This window comes from Solanum stenotomum, chromosome 5 (assembly GCF_019186545.1).
Source record: "Solanum stenotomum isolate F172 chromosome 5, ASM1918654v1, whole genome shotgun sequence".
In the NCBI taxonomy this organism is placed as follows: Eukaryota; Viridiplantae; Streptophyta; class Magnoliopsida; order Solanales; family Solanaceae; genus Solanum; species Solanum stenotomum.
Window position 1 is genome coordinate 48160596 of NC_064286.1, and position 17963 is coordinate 48178558.

General features: G+C 32.7%; 1 protein-coding gene across 1 annotated transcript; it reads left to right on the forward strand.

The window, feature by feature from the left end:
- The first annotated feature begins 14299 nt into the window (after positions 1 to 14299).
- LOC125864374 (auxin-induced protein 15A-like) lies at positions 14300 to 14611 on the forward strand. Its single transcript, XM_049544348.1, has one exon. The coding sequence runs from the start codon at positions 14300 to 14302 to the stop codon at positions 14609 to 14611; it is 312 nt and encodes a 103-aa protein (XP_049400305.1).
- Positions 14612 to 17963: the final 3352 nt, after the last annotated feature.

Sequence of the window (17963 nt, forward strand, 5' to 3'; positions counted from 1 at the left end):
TATTTCACTTATCTGGAGAAGCCATGTAATATATAATGGGGACATCACTTTACAATTATTCTTCTCTAATGTTTTTTCATAAAATTTTGAATGGTGATGAAACATTGTATCAATTTTGAAGGTACTCAAGCTAAGGGTCCTTAAGAACAATCTCAAGTAAGGTTTATAGACACTACCCTTATTTGTGAACTTCACTAGGAATATTGTTGTTGATGTTATTTTTTATTTGATTTAAATTATTAATAATAAGTAGGGATAATGCATAAGTACCTCAGTCTATGTCCAAAATTTCAGAGACATACCTAAATTATACTAAGGTCTTATTATCCTCCAACTCATTTTTAAATAATTTTTTATCCTTTTTTGACCTATGTGACTGAGTCTTTGACTTTACCTATGTGAGGCGCATGGGTGCTATTTTTAGACAATACCGACCACTTTTTTTAAACCAATTACTGACCACTAAATATTGGCCACGATTTAAAATAGCGTTGAAAAAAGAAACCTCATTAATTCAGATTTCTTCTTCTTTATCAGACGTGTTGTTCATCTTTTAAAAAACAAACCTCCATTATTATACAAGTATCAGAGTTAAATTGCTCATTGCTTCGGAAAAGTAAAGTTATTTTTGTATATATTCTTTATATTTATACCTTTTCATGTTGATTATTAGTTCTGATTTTAAATTTCTTTCACAATTTTTATATATAAATGTTAGGGTTAGGAATGATAAAATTAGAGTTGGATAAGTTGTGTATGGATGATAATGATTCAATGATCAATGCTGAAGTGCGATGCAAGCATGGAAACTTATTTCAAATGCACATGTCTTGGTCAAATCACAATTCGAGAATATTTTGGTCTTGTCCTCACTATGAGGCCACGAACTGTAAATTTTTTGATGGTGAGACATGGAGAGAGTCAACAAAAGATATCGGTTTATTCTTCTGAAATTGGTGAATAGGATAAAGGATATAGAAGAAAATTATGAGCGTGTGAAGATGCAATTGGAACAGCTTGATAATTCCATCATTAAAATGAAAATGTAATTCTATCATTTTAGTATGTTTGCAATAATTCATGAGTTCTGAACTACATAATACACAATATTTAAAGGACTTGGAACATCCACATTCATCATAATGAGTGTGTGCATATCATCAGGGCATTGTATATGCCAAAACATATGTAATTTGGTTAAAATCTGATCTTAATCAAGGTAAGACTTGAATTAAGGTATGGCCTTACCCATGTTAGTGAAGTGTAAAAAAACTTATAAAGGAGTCACTCTTTCATTAGAGTTGCCTGTTATTTGAGCACTTGCTTAAAGTGTTGTAATGATTTAGTTTTCATTGAGCTCATTGTCCTGCAGTAGCATGTTGGTATGTGAAGTCTTAAATGAGCTTTTTCGAAGTGATGTAACACTATATGATACATTTGTTGAAGAAGAAGGATGCTGACGATTGGAACATGTCAAAGGAACAGGTCCAACGTAGCTGACTGACGTGTCTACATCAAGTGTTGATGAAGAAGGAAGCTGACGATTGGAACATGTCAAAGGAACAGGTCCAACGAAGCTGACTACGAGTTTACAACATTGTTGTAGAATTAGAGTCGCATTAGCATTACAACACTAATGCGACTCTAATTCTACAGCAGTGTTGTAAACTCGTAGTCAGCTTCGTTGGACCTGTTCCTTTGACATGTTCCAATCGTCAGCTTCCTTCTTCATCAACACTTGTTGTAGACACGTCAGTCAGCTGTGTTGGACCTGTTCCAATCGTCAACTTCCTTCTTCTTCAACAACATTAAGTTCTCCCTCTGATTTTTGCATTAGCTTCTTTCCCTTTTGAATGAATCATTTCTTTTACTTTGATGTATGGTTAATAAACAAATTAAATCAAACTAAAATCAATAATTTGATTTTGATCAGTAATCAATCAAAATCAATTTGTTGACACCCCTAATTGACAAAGGCCAATACTGGATCTTCAAAAGATGGACATTATTAGAGATTACAATGGTCACTTGATCTAATGTTGATGTTGCAGAATTCTCTAACTACTCCACTAGCATTTTTGCATATTTTAGCGTATGTAGGTATATTAAGTTGATTTTATATAATTTTGACAATGTTCTGGAGGCTAAGATTTATATCCTCCTCCGTATAATTATGATATTTGATAAATATAAAGGTTGAAGTCATGCCTAAGTCCTCCATTGTAAGGACAAAACCTTGAGAAAATAAAATAAATTGAAAATAAAATTAGATGAATTAAAAATAATAAAATACTTGATGAATCTCAATTATATAAGTGTACTTTATTTGTCTATATTCTGATGTTTGATTGGTATATAACATTTGATTGGTACATGAAATTTTAAATTGTAAACATCATATTATTCTGATGTTTGTGACATGCAAATGAGGAAACCCCTAAATATTACACTACGATTAAACAAGACTATTATTTTTAACATAACCAATAATGTATAATTATTTAATAATGTCTTATATAACAATCTAAGAGAAATTTTAGTTGAGGCATGTCAAATCATACCCTTTTTTTTAAAGACAATCTTATAACAAATGAAGTCTTTAATTTGTGCAGAAAAACAGAGCTAAAAATCAAGTCAAAGATTTATTTGTTTAATATATGAAGTTCATGTTTAAATTAGGTTAGCGAGGTTATTGAATTTTGTTTTATATCAAAAAAACAATTTTGTTGGAATTCTATCCTCCTGAATTCTATGAAGAAACACGTACTCACTGCTTGTTCCTCTTTATTTAAAGCTTAACAATAAACAATTTCATATAACACCTTGCTCAACACTCTGTATTATTTATAACACCTTGCTCAACACTCTGTATCATTTATAACACCTTCAAATAACACAATGATTACAAAGCTTTGTAACCTAAGGAATTATAAACTCTAATTCCTAACTACCCAAGACAAAAACCCCAGGTTTAAGTCTTCTATCGTTCTTCAAGTTATTCAAACTTGTCAAACAAAACCTACTCACAAACATTTGGTTGTATTCAAAAACTCTTGACCACAATCGAACAATATTTCTCTCAACTCGTAGCACTCCCCAAAATAAAAATCAAAACTCTCACAAAACTCTTGATCGTGTTTTGATATTACTCTCAATGTAAGTGCCCAACTCTCTTCAAAGAAACTATTTCCCTATTTATAGATCACGCCTCCTCAAAGTCCTTGTTCAACTCGAACTTGTCTTCGTTACTAAAATGCCTTGTTTAAAACGAACTTGACTAGGACTCCTCCTTGCACTCGGCTTTGAAAGGAAAACTATGGCATAGTTGTCCTTAATTGAATGAGAAATAATTAAGGAAAACTTTATTAATCATGAACTCCTTCTTCTACTTGTATTAGATAATACACTTGTATGCACTTTGACACAACCTGTTCTATGCACTTTGACATTCTTCAAAACTTAGAGGCTTTAACAAATTCCCCCTTTTTTACTATGACAAATTCTATCTGCTTGCATTGAACAGGTAAACACATATGCACGCATCTTCCCCCTTTTGACATTAGACAAAAACTGGAAAGAAAGATCTACACCATAGCAAGCAATAATACCATAACAAACTATAACCAAAAACAACCAACTTAGGCATTAGTTACAACACAGAATTAAGCACACAAGAAACATTATCCATTAAAAAGTTAGAAATGCACACTATAGTCTTTAAACAAAAACCAAAACACAACACACTGCACAATTAGATTGGTGTGGAATCAGAGGGAGGCACAAGGGAGGATGAGGATGAGGAACCCTTAGATAACAGCTCAAAGATACTCTTCAGATGTCCTGAATTGATATTCCGTTTATTGTGCAAAGCAACCTGAGTTTGAGCTAGTGCTTCCTTTACTTTACAGTTCTCAACAATCAACTTCTCAAGTTCCAACTCATGAGCAATACGAAGCAGATTTAATTCTGCAGAGTGAGCCACTCATAAAGCATCCAGTTCCTTATCTTTGGCGGTCAGAGAAGCTTTTAAACGTTGCACCAGTGCATTTGCTCCTCTCTTTATAGCAGGTATAGTTTCATGATCCACAACCCCTAATACATCCTTAATGGTCTGAATCTGCCACTCTTTAACAGGAACACCAAAATGTTCAAACACTATACCAAGCCAGAACCTATATGCCAGTCCACGTTCCTTTTTATCAAACACACATAGACCATGTATATGACTGAGAATCAGGGCAGGTAAGTTAATTTGGATCTTAGATAGCAACAACTCCATTAGAGTGAGATCCAAATAATTTTCCTCCGTCTCTTTTTGCTTTCAAGGTAGTACTATTTTATGTACAACATTAAACAACAACTGATGCAAGGGTAGCATAGTTCCTTTATCAACTCTAGTAGACTCATTCAGTGTAGGATCATTAAAGAATCGATGACATATTTTAAGAGCAGAGGTGTTTCCCTCTAAAGGTGGCCAATCACGCTTAACATAGTGACCCAATCCACTATTTGGTACCCCGAGTATAGAGGATAAAATCTCAGCATTGAGGGTGAACGAAACACCACAAATAGTACTTGAAATTGACAAGTCAAACCCTGTTGCATTAAGGTAGAACCCCTGGTTTCCTCTCTACCCATTCTACGTCTATGGGTTCCTTGACTAAGGAGTTCAGTCCATCTTTGGGCTTGCAAAAGAGCCAGTAATTCACTCATCTGGTCACCCCCAAATCCAGTAATTACCTTACCCCTAATCACACTTCTTCTCATAAAGGATAGTGCCCTAGCAGAGTCAGTTTCATTAGTTTCTTTGGGATCAGATTCTTCTAGTTTAGATGTATTTCTTTTTCGTTTTTTACTCTTCTTGGGTTCAATAATGTCATCATCATCAATCTCTATAGGATTAGAAGGGAGAACAAACTTATTTTGCACCGGACGAGTTTTCTTAGTCGACTTAGCAAGAAGCATTGCATCCCGAGTACGCTGTACAAATCGAGTCACTCAAACCGGAGCCCTCACTGATGGGTTAGAAATAGGACTTTCATGAGCATCTGGAAGAATCATAGCAATGGGTCGACAAGAGATTATACTCAGTCGTGAACGAAGTCTTTTAGAAACCAGTTGGACCAACGAAATCTCATCGTCATCATCACAAGAAGAATGAACTTGTCCTTTGAGGATATTGGTTCCCCCTCACTACGTGCTATCGTTTCATTTCCTAAATTAGACCCCAAACTCTGGTTTCTCCTAGCCCCCTGAATTGATGCTTCTTCCATGAGAGAATATGCAGGATGGGTTACTCCGTAAGAGTCAATATACAAGAGAGCAGGTAAGACAAACGAGCTTTCTTGATAATCAATAGGGATGATAGCAAGATTGGGATTTGACGGGAATTCCATGATCGGAAAAAAATATTTGTGTAACGGTAGAGATGATTAATGAAGATGGAGTGTTTTGATAGATGAAGAAGAATGAAAAGTAGAGTAGAGAAAGGTATTAGGAAAGTGGAAGGGTTTTTGGAGAAGTGAGATAGATGGATTTGATACGTTGATAAGTGAGATTTGATTTTTGGCGGTTGTAAATCATAATTTCTGACAACAACTTTAATAAGGGAACGGGTAGAGTGCACAAGGCAAGGCATTTTAGTATTACTTAATGAGTATAGTGTACATACCTTCCATTGTGGAATAGTGTTCCTTGAAATCCTAATCCCTTGAGTCCCTAATTTCCTGAGAATAGTAGAATTTTAGTCACAGTTTATTATGAGTAGTAATACTAAAAAAACATGTAATTTGGGACCACAGTTAACTCAATGAGCAGAGATGCTTAGGCAAGTTTTATCATCCCTAATTCCAACTTGTTCCTTTCAAATTGTTCCCTTGCTAATGCCTTAGTAAAAATGTCAGCAATTTGATGTTCAGTGGCGCAAAAATTCATGGAGATTAGCCCTTTCTCAACATCGTCCCTTAGAAAGTGGTGATGGATATCTATATGCTTTGTTCTCTTGTGTTGGGTAGGATTTTTTGCAATATTGATTGCATTTGTGTTATCACAGAAAATAGGAGCACACTCAATACTTAGCCCAAAATCACTGAGTTGTTGTTTGATTCATAGTAAATGAGCACATCATAAGGCTGCTGCTACATATTCAACTTCTGCCATTGATAATGCAACTGAGTTTTGTTTCTTTGATCCCCAAGAAATTAAGCATAAGCCTAGAAAGTGAGTCATACTTGTGGTACATTTTATGTCTGCTAGGTAACCAACATAATCCACATCGGCATACAGCTTACTACTTGAATCACGAAAGGCGCTTACCTACTAATTAGAAATTGCTCCCCTTTGGATACCATAGTCCTAAATCAGTGGTTCCCTTTAAGTATCTGAGAATTCTTTTAACAGCTTGGAGATGAGATTCTTTGGGATTGGTTTGAAATCGAGCACATAATCCCACTCTGAACACAATATCATGCCTGCTGGCGGTAAGATACAAAAGTGACCCAATCATACCTCTATACAATTTTTGTTCCACAATAGAACATGTTCCTTCAAAGTCTAGTTTTGTGGTTGTAGCTATTGGGGTATCAATTTGTTTAGCATCTTCCATTTTGAATCTTTTTAGTAGTTCCTTGACATACTTTTGCTGATTAATAAAGGTACATATATGTGTTTGCTTTATTTGAAGCCCTAGAAAGTAGTTTAATTCGCCAATCATGCTCATCTCAAACTCATTGCTCATAGGTTGGCAAATTTGTTTGTGAGAGTCTTGTTTGTTGCTCCAAAAATGATGACGTCAGCATATACATGTACAACCAGTAAGTCCTTTCCTTTGTTTCTGAGAAAAAGTGTGTTGTCAATTTTACCTCTTGAATAGCCATGGCTTAGGAGAAACTTTGACAATTTATCCTACCATGCCCTTGGAGCTTGTTTTAACCTATAAAGAGCCTTATCAAGTTTATAGACATAGTCAGGATAGTCATTGTTCTCAAAGAGTGGGGGTTGTTTGACAAATACTTCTTCATTTAGTAACCCATTAAGAAATGCACTTTTTACATCCATCTAATACAGGGTGAACTCCATGTGAGATGCAAATGCTATGAATAATCTGATTGACTTTAACCTTGCCACATGTGCGGATGTTTCATCATAATCTATCCCTTCTTCTTGATTGTATCCTTGGACTACTAGCCTAGCTTTGTTTCTTGTTATAGTACCATGTTCATCTAACTTGTTTTGAAACACCCACTTTGTACCAATTATAGTTCTATTTAATGGTTTAGGCACCAGATGCCAAACTTTACTCCTTTCAAACTGATTTAGTTCCTCTTCTATGGCTATAATCCAGTCTGCATCTTGAAGAACTTTACTGATCTTCTTTGGTTCAATCATGGATAAGAATGCATTAAAAACACAATAGTTTTTTATCCCTGATATGGTGGTTATTCCGGAAGTGAGATCAGTAAGTATATTGTCCAATGGATGTGATATTTGGTATTTGTAATCTTTTAGAACCAAATTTGGTTATTTTGTATCTTGACCATCATTCAGATCTATTTGTTTTTTTATCAGGCACCTTTTCTGAGGCATCATCTTTCTCACGTGTTTCAACACTGTCTTCATTGACTGTATTTGAGTGACATGTTTCTTGTATTTGTTCCTGTACAGAGTCAGTGTATTCTTTTGATGGTACTTCGTTTTCCTGCAAGTCTTGGTTAGACATAGTATTGCTTTCATCAAATATAGCATGCACACTCTCTTCTACACACATTGTTCTTTTGTTGAGTACCCTATAGGCTTTACTATGTGTGGAGTATCCTAAAAAGATTCCTTTGTCACTTCTAGCATCAAATTTACCTAGCATATTTTTTCCATTATTGTGAATAAAGTACTTACACCCAAACACTCTTAGATGAGCGATGTTGGGTTTTCTACCTTTTACCAATTCATAGGGAGTATTATCTAACACATGTCTAGACATGCATCTATTTATGGTATATCAAGCAGTATTTATGGCTTCTACCCATAATTGGTTGGTGATTTTGTTTTCAATCATTATGGTTATATCTATTTCTTGCAAGGTTTTGTTTTTCCTTTCAACTACACCATTTTGTTAAGGGGTTCTAGGGGCAGAGAAATTATGGTCAACTCCATGGACATCACAATATTGGGCAAACTTTGAGTTTTCAAATTCTTTTCCATGATCAAATCTGATTGCCATTAACTGTTTATCAAATTTCTTTTGAAGCTTTCTTATTAAATAGCAGAATGCATCAAATGCATCATCTTTTGATGCCAGGAATAATGTCCAAGTAAACCTAGTATAGTCATCAACTAACACGAACATATATCTTTTCCCTCCCCTGCTTTTAACTCTCATTGGTCCACATAAATCCATGTGTATATTAGTTCTAAGGACTTGGTTGAGCTTATCACTTGTTTTGATTTAAATAATAATTTTATTTTTTTTCCTAGAGTGCAAGCTTCACTCATCTTTTCTTCTTTGAACTTTGTTTTAGGTAGTCCTATTACTAAGTCCTTAGTGATGAGTTTATTTAGTTGTACTTGGCTAGCATGACCTAGTCGTTTATGCCAAAGTAGAAGATCTTTATCCAACACACTTAGACATGCTAGATTCTCATCAGATGTGATTGAAGTGTCTACAGTGTAGACATGTTTGTCCTTTTTTCCAGTTAAGACTACCTTTTTTGTGATTAGATTGATTATTTCAACACCGGTGGATAGGAAAATTACCTTGATTCCCTTGTCGCATAGTTGGAATATTACTAAGCAAATTGTGTTTCAGTCCTTCCACGTAGTACACCCTTTCGATTGAGTGTTCATCAGATCTTTCAATCTTACCAATGCCTTTGATTTGTCCCTTTTTTCCACCACCAAATGCTACCATTCCACCTTTTCCTTCTTCAAGTGAGAGAAACATTGCTTTGTCTCCAGTCATGTGCCTTGAGCAAGAACTATCCATGTACCAATGTTGCCTGCTTCCTCTCACTTCTTCCTGAAAAAGAATTAAAGGTTAGTTTTAGGAACCCAAATCAACTTGGGTCCTTTGTTTTGATCAAAAGGATGAATAAGATCTCTATTTATCCAGTTTGGAAGTCATGTTTTGTTTAGAAGGTGTTTGTTCCTTAGGTGTGTGCTAGTTCTGGTTTTTTGACAATTAGGTTTGGAGTGACCAGTTTTACCACAAAGACTACAAAATAGAGGAATTTCATTTTGAGATTTCTCATAACCTATTCCAGCCTTGATGTTTCGAGTATTGTTACCCAGATGTGTGACTATCATGGATGATCTTGTCCATTTATTTGCTCTATCCAGATCAGTTTTTATCTTGGACAATTCAAGATTCATTCTCCTAGATTTTTCTTTTTCCAAGCTTAAGTCATTTTTTAGTTTATTGACTTCATGTTCATGCTTGGGTTGATCACACACCTTTTCTTTACCAAGAATTTTTAGTTTTATATTTTCAGATTTTAGTGCTACATTGCAGGTTTCAAGTTGCTGAATTTTCTGCAACAATTGCTTGGTTTTCCCCTGTAGTTCACTGTTGAGTTTTTCGAGATCAATATACTCAAACTTTAAACTAGTCATGGAGGCAAGCAATTGATTTTTGGTTTTAACTAGTTCTTGAATTGTATCTATAGATATGAGCGTTAAAAAATATATTTTTTTCTTAGAGAATTTTACTAGCTTATCGTTAAGATCAAAGAGATTTACCTCCATTCCTTCAGAGTCTGATTCAGGTTCAGGTTCTGATTCTTCTATGGCAATTAAGGCAATGTCATCAACATCTTTTTCATACATGTCAGAACCTGTTCCCCAAGCTGCATACATCGCTTGTTCCTTCTCTTTGTTTTTTCTTTTGCTTAAAAGTTCCATCTTCTCTTTTTTAGCCCTTTCCTTTCTCCATTCTACTTCCCACATAGGACAGTCCTTAATCTGACGATCAGTTTTACTACACTTAAAGCATCCTCCACTTTGTGGTTTCTCTGTAGTCTTTTCCTTGGTGGGTGGTGACTTTTTGCCAGAATTCAATCTCCTTTTGAATAGTTTCTTGAAGTTTCTGCTGATCAGTGCTAAAACCTCATCATATATATCTGATTCATCACTTTCAGTTGCTTTGAGTCCAAGATTTTTCTCTTTGTTTCCTTCACCTCTTTTATCAACATTCATCTCATATGTTTTGAAATTTCCTACCAGTTCATCCAGAGTCATATTTGTTAAATCCTTAGCTTCTCTGATTGTAGTAACTTTTATTTCCCATGATCTAGGCAAGGTCCTAAGCACTTTGTCTACCTGTTCCTCAGTGGTGTAATTTTTCCCAAGGAGATTATCTCGTCTACCACAATAGTGAATCTGGTGATCATATCTTGAAGTGATTCTTCAGATTTCATCTTAAAGGCTTCATATTCAGTGCATAGCTTGGCAATTCTAAATTTTCGAACTTGAGTTGTACCTTCATGAGCGTTCTGTAAGGTGTCCCATATTTGTTTCGCAGAGGTACAACTTGAGATGCGATTAAACTCATCATGTCCTAGTCCACATACAAGAATGCATTTGGCCTTTGCATTCTTTCTCAGCATCTTGTAGTCAGCTTCTCCGTATTTTTCTTTAGGTATTGGTACAGTGTTTCCTTCACTATCTGTAACAATAGGAGTTAGCGGTCCATCATGATTCTAACCCATAGTTCGTAGTCTTCGGCTTGAATGAAGTTTTTCATCCTTGTCTTCCACCATGAGTAGCATTGTCCATTGAATAATGGTGGTCTGTTGATGTGTTGTCCCTGACCATGTCTAAGAGGAGGTGCAGAATTCATGATAATCTTATCTTAAGTTATTAGACTTTTGTTAAGATGATCTGCTCTGATACCACTTGTTGAAATTCTATCCTCCTGAATTCTATGAAGGAACACGTACTCACTACTTGTTCCTCTTTATTTAAAGCTTAACAATAAACAATTTCGCATAACACCTTGCTCAACACTCTGTATTATTTATAACACCTTCAAATAACACAATGATTACAAAGCTTTGTAACCTAAGGAATTATAAACTTTAATTCCTAACTACCCAAGACAAAAACCACAGGTTTAAGTCTTCTATCGTTCTTCAAGTTATTCAAACTTGTCAAATGAAACCTACTCACAAACACTTGATTGTATTCAAAAACTCTTGACTACAATCGAACAATATCTCTCAACTCGCCGCACTCCCCAAAATAAAAATCAAAACTCTCACAAAACTCTTGATCATGTTTTGATATTACTCTCAATGTAAGTGCGCAACTCTTTTCAAAGAAACTATTGCCCTATTTATAGATCACGCCTCCTCAAAGTCCTTGTTCAACTCGAACTTGTCTTCGTTACTAAAAAGCCTTGTTTAAAACGAACTTGACTAGGACTCCTCCTTGCACTCGGCTTTGAAAGGAAAATTGTCGCATAGTTGTCCTTAATTGAATGAGAAATAGTTTTCCTTAATTGAATAAGAAAACTTTATTAATCATGAACTCCTTCTTCTACTCGTATTAGATAATACACTTGTATGCACTTTGACTCAACCTGTTCTATGCACTTTGACATTCTTCAAAACTTAGATGCTTTAACAAATTCAAATTTAGGATTATGTATCGATCGGTTTCATTTGATTTGAAGTTTATCAATTCGACTTATCAGTTATCGATTTGTAACATGCTAAATCATTATAAAATCATTAAGATATTGACTTATTGTTATCAGTTATTGATCGTTATCGGTTCGGTTATTGATTTAGCCATTAAGATTTAACAAACAAATCATTGAACAAGGTGACAAACCAAATGAACCATGCACATGAGTTGACATATTATATCTTGTTCAAAGCAACACATTATAGAATAACCAAGAGTTTGAGACAACCAAAAATAAAAGTTTGAAACTGTTAACAAAATCATTAACTCATTATCCATAAACTAATAACTAGTAATGGTTCTCACCTTGTAACTAATGACAGAAGAAATCAGGAACCAAATCAAGAAATGATTGCTTGAACCAAAAGATAGTAATTCTGAGAGATCACGACAATATATATGAGAGGAATCCTTTGAAGAAAATTTTAATAACTTAATTAATTGACTGAATTTTTTTCTACCTAAGTAAGGATTCAACGTTTAACCTTCTAATTTCCTTCCCGTTTCTCTTACCCCAATCTTNTAACTAGTAATGGTTCTCACCTTGTAACTAATGACAGAAGAAATCAGGAACCAAATCAAGAAATGATTGCTTGAACCAAAAGATAGTAATTCTGAGAGATCACGATAATATATATGAGAGGAATCCTTTGAAGAAAATTTTAAAAACTTAATTAATTGACTATTTGAATTTTTTTCTACCTAAGTAAGGATTCAACTTTTAACCTTCTAATTTCCTTCCCGTTTCTCTTACCCCAATCTTTTAAAGAAGGAATCCTTTGAAATTAAAAAAAAAAATCTCCACTTATTAAGTAAGTTTTACTACAAAATTAGCAATTTCACGTGTCATGTTGTGACATGGAATTTTATGTCTTTATTGATGATGTGGCAAATTATGCTTATGTGGCAACTAAGCTGTTAGGAATCTAATGATACACCTAATCACAAATAAGAGTTTAACTAATATACATGGTTAATATAAAAAGGGAAAATTGTATAAAATAGTAAACTATTAATTCAAAATAAATGCTACAATCACAATTTCATTTAATTCTAATCTGTAGCAAACAGTTTGCCACTCGCCTCTCTCCCCAGAAATCTCGCTCGCCGCCTCTCTCACTTTATACAAACACAAATGTATACAAATGTATAAATTGTGTTTGTGTTTGTATAAAGCGAGAGAAAAGTGTATATACATATCTCTTCGTCCTATAACTTATAATTATACAATACAAATCTTTCCCTGCCCAGTTCTCTTTTGCTTTTCTCTCTTTCTCGCTTTATACAAACACAAATTATACAAAATATACAATGTATAATTTGTGTTGTATAAAGCGAGAGAGAGAAAGAGAGAGATTTGATATACAAATGTTTTAATTCGATTCAATTGTATACAAATTCAAATCTTATGCAGATATACAAACACAATCATTGATACATATACATAGTGGTTACATATATACAATTATCTAACTGATATACATATACAATCGTTGCGCTTTTTATACAAACGAGTTGCATGGCTGCGATTTATACAACTGAGATGTTTCATAGCAAACATAAGCGCTAATATAATTTTTATGTTTGCTAAACTTAAAATTTACTCAATAATTAATGTATCATCGATCATATCGCTCGCTTTACATGTTGGAGCAAACAATGTATTTTATCCCACAATTTTAAAAAGCTTACTTATACATATTTTTTGGACGAACTAATAATACTATATAAAGAAAAATTATGTATAAAACTTAAACTCCAGAAACAAACATGTTAAGAAAGTTAAAATCCAATTCTCGACAAGAAATCTCTATCAATTAAGGCATTTTTACTCTTGAACAAAGTTGGAATTAATCTTTAAGTAGAGAATCCAAATACAAATCTTAATCAACTAACCTGACTCAATTAAATAAATTGTACAAGGTGAGTTGAGGCTCCAATATCAAGAATCTAAATATATTATCCCAATGACCCCACTTAGTTTTAATTGTAAATATGTGACTAAATAATGCAAGTTCAAGTTCAATGCTCCTATAATAGAGAACAAACTCTTTGGGATTCTCAACTTATTAGGTATCAACAAACAATCGTAAATTTTGAAATGTAGTGAGTGTAAGTGCTTGTAGAGAATAACTAGATACATATATTAGCATATCACATTTTTTATATTGTGTAAACTGCTTATTATTCTTCTTTGTACCCTAAAGTGGTAACACATGTTGTCTTAATATATATATTAAGCCAAATACCATGTGATATTTTGCTAATATCTAACCATATGTTTTACCAAATTCACTTACTAGACTCTTCTTTATTCATAATTTGATGAATGTACTAGTGTCCCTATATATATAACACTTTACTTTCCAAAAGCTACGTACCATTGCAAACACTAGTCAATACAATTTTATTATCCCTGCTCTTCAATTTTTCAAGTAAGTTTGTGTTTGAGTCAAAGGAACGGGTGACCTGAATCCTCTTCCTCCTTGTCAAAGCTATCTAGCTCCTCTGTTGTTTTGCTATAACCTAGCTAGTCTTTCACTCTTATATCTCAGCTTGTTTTTATTTCTTTCTTTCTTTTTTTAGAATATCGCCCTGTTGTTCGCTTACTTTTTCTCGAAAAATGGGAAGAGGTTTAGTTGGTATATCGCATGCCAAAAACAAACTTCGACGATCGATTTCACATAAAAATGAAAGTGTATCACCAACAACCACGACTAATTATGTTCCAAAGGGACATTTTGTAGTATATGTTGGTGAAACATGTAGGAGATTTGTTGTTCCAATAGCACATTTGAACCATCCTTTGTTTCAAGATTTGTTACATTGGGCTAAAGAAGAGTTTGGGTACAGCCATCCAATGGGTGGTCTAACAATTCCATGCAGTGAAGATTACTTCATTAGTCTCACATCCCTACTTAATAAGTCATCATAGACCAAACAGAACCGAACTAAGGTATACTTCATGGTTCATTGGAACGATACAGAGAAGATTAGCATAATTTCTTACTTCAACATGCTGATTTATTTTTCTCTTGTATTTATTTGCTAAAAGAGAGATGACTAAGTCAGCTCTCTTCCTTGTAATTTATACATACACAATACATTCTTCAAAATAAAATGTTTCTTTTTGTCTCATTATGCTTCTAAGTCATGTTAGTATGTTTATTTTATGTCCAATATTTTCTATAAATATTTTAGTCTTGTCAGAATTGTTAAAAGTATAACTAGAAATATTTTAAAGTAATTACTTTCCCTCTAATTAGGATCTACATGTGATTAATGATAAAATACTTAATTTCTTTATAGTTCAAATTCATATTTTAAAATGTGATTATCAACTATACTTGACCGTAACCAGTTAATTGAATTTTACTGTCATTCTAATTAGCTTAGAATGTACATAAATTATAAATATTTATTTTTCTTTAGTTTAGAATCTTAATGAAAATAGAATATTTCTTTTATTTCAATCCATTTAGTTCTCTACAAATAGTGATGTAGTTTTTTTTTTAAAAAAAATAAATTAGGGCGAGTTGACTTAACCGATAAAATGATAGATTTTTATTTGAATTTATAACCATGCCGAATTATTAGGTGAGTTGTTACTTTTATAAAAATAAAACTTTTTAAAATAAAATAAAATTAAAAAAGTGAACCATCCCAAATAAATTTATGTGTAAAATATATTTTATGTATTAAGTTTAAAAATAATGAAACATTAAATTTATATTTTATGTATTAGTTTAAAAATAATGAAACATTAAATTTTTCACCTTGGGTTTGGGGTAATAGGATAGAAATGGCTGGCTAACAAGCCAATAGGTAATAAACACCCAAATCCTGCCTCTAAAATGTATTATGTTACTCCTATTGAAATTAAATAAGGTATAATTATCTTGATTAGTAAGTTACAAAGTATTTCAATAATTTTGAGTAGCAAACTACAAGGTATTCAAAAACTTTCTATCATATCATTTAAATTTCTTTTATCGGATATTTAATTAGCTTAGTAGATTCAATTTTGAGTCTTGAGTCTCATCTCTCATTAGTGTAATCGAAGTTTTTGTCTTTGCTTAATATTGTTTATTTTTATCATTGTAACATATTGAGATGTATTTTTAATCTTATCGTCTTTAATTTTCTCTTAACTTATCATATTTTAAAGAATAAAAATATCAAGTGATTTTTTTGCATAAATCTTACAAAAGCATATATGATATTGTGTTCTTCTACTTGTGAGTTGTGACTAACTTCATAATGTTTTAAAAAAGATATAAAATATTAATCAGACTGTAACAATATAAAAGAAATCAAGATAATAGGATAATTTCAAAACAAAATAATCTAATTGTGGTCCTAAATAAATTAAAAATTGATATGATATAAATTTTATAAAATGACCTGTCGTTTTCGTTTCATCCCTTGTTTCTCTGATTTTCTTTTTTCATAATAAAAAATTATAGGTTAATATAAAAGTGTTGAGAAATTCTAGTACTAGTGCTATTGCTAGAAAAATTGATGTTATGTAACATTAGTGATTAGACTGTGACAAGCTTAATTAAAATAGTGACACTTAATTAATGATCAGAGACAAAATTTTCGAAAAGATCCACTTGCACATTCTCACATTCAGATATGAGAATCCATTTTTTTAATCTTCAGACAAGAAACTAACAGAGATCGGTTATATGGTTAATTATTGGTTATATAATAAAGAAAAATGTGCTAATTCATGTTGACAACAATGCTGGAACTACAATAAGTCTTTACTAGTTGAGTTATTATTTTTGAATTACCAACTTTAAAATATTTTCCTTGCTTCTAGCAATTAAAAGGAAAAACTAATTAATTACACAAATATTTCTATTATATTTATCAGTGTTTTCAAAAATGTTTTTTGGAGCGAGTCCCGGGCGAGTTTCAAGGCGAGGTGTACCAAAAACGCTCTGGGGCGCAAATGAAAGACGTAGATCCATAAGGTGTAAGCTCAAAATGTAAAAACGTAAGTCCTGGACATAAAAATGTATGCCCTAGACGTTTTTTCTTTCTTTTTTTGGTTTTTGAATCTCTTTTACTTTAAATCGTATTTTTTATTGTTGGTGTAATGATATTTCTCAAATAGTAATTGTAATACTTTTTTTCTTCATTATTGGTTATTAATACCTTGCTCAAATGAAAATCATAATAATTTTTTCTATATATTATAGGTTATTTATCAAATTTATTTGTAAAATAATTGAAAGTTTTACTTTTGCTTATTTTCTTAGTAATAAAATTAAAAAAATTGAATATACATGAGACTACTCCCCGTAGATCCATAAGACTTACGCCCCGTGTCTCGGGGCTTAAGTCTCGCCTGGTACTACATAAAAAGTCTCGCCTTACGCCCCCGCCTTTTAAAACAGTACTGATATTTACTAATTGGAAATAATTATATTTTTAATTTATTAATTAATAGTTTCATACTAGATTTCAAATCACATACACCTAGATACATGTGTTTTGCTATCAGATACACTAAAATAGGAAGATAGGCGAGTGAGAACAAGAGGGAGGCGAGTGGAATTTGTCTATGTATTTCATATACATGTGAATCATATTAGATACATGTATCTGAATACTGGATATATACGCGAATGAGATAGGAGAGTGATGAGCGCAATGGTAGGGAGGAGAATGAGATTTGTCTATGTATCCCCAGATACATGTAAATCCACTTAGATACCGTGTATCTAAAACAAATTATACCTAATTTTGACCCGTGTATTTCGAGATTTGTATGTAGACGCACCAAAATCTTATAAGATTTGTACAATTACAAACTAGTGTGTATCTAATATATTAATTAGCTCCTAAACTAGTAGGATGTCTGTAAGTTCTTCGTACTAAAATAAAACAGATTTAAGAAATGGCATTGAGCTTGTTATGAGTAAAACTTTTCCTTTATTACTATTACGTTCTGTCCTTACATTATAAAGGTAAGAGTTAAGTTATAGAACTAGATACATAGTAAAATGTAATATAATTGTTTACCCAAAAAAAAAATTTATATAGTTAAATTCGGATTTCCAGGACTAGTTATATTGGAAACATTCAAGAAGTGTAATGAAACGAGGTCATAATTTGTGAACTAATAAAGACAGGAAATTCAATAATTAGAAAATAAAATTTTACATCGACAACTTCATTTTCATAATAAAGTTTGGGGTGAGATGAACGCGATAATCGTGAGATAATTAACATGAGATAGAAGATGGAATTAGCGTCAAACTAGATCTTGCATT

What these genes read in the sequence shown, in the direction of transcription:
- LOC125864374 (XM_049544348.1), top strand. Translation starts at nt 14,300, where the DNA reads ATGGGAAGAGGTTTAGTTGGTATATCGCATGCCAAAAACAAACTTCGA.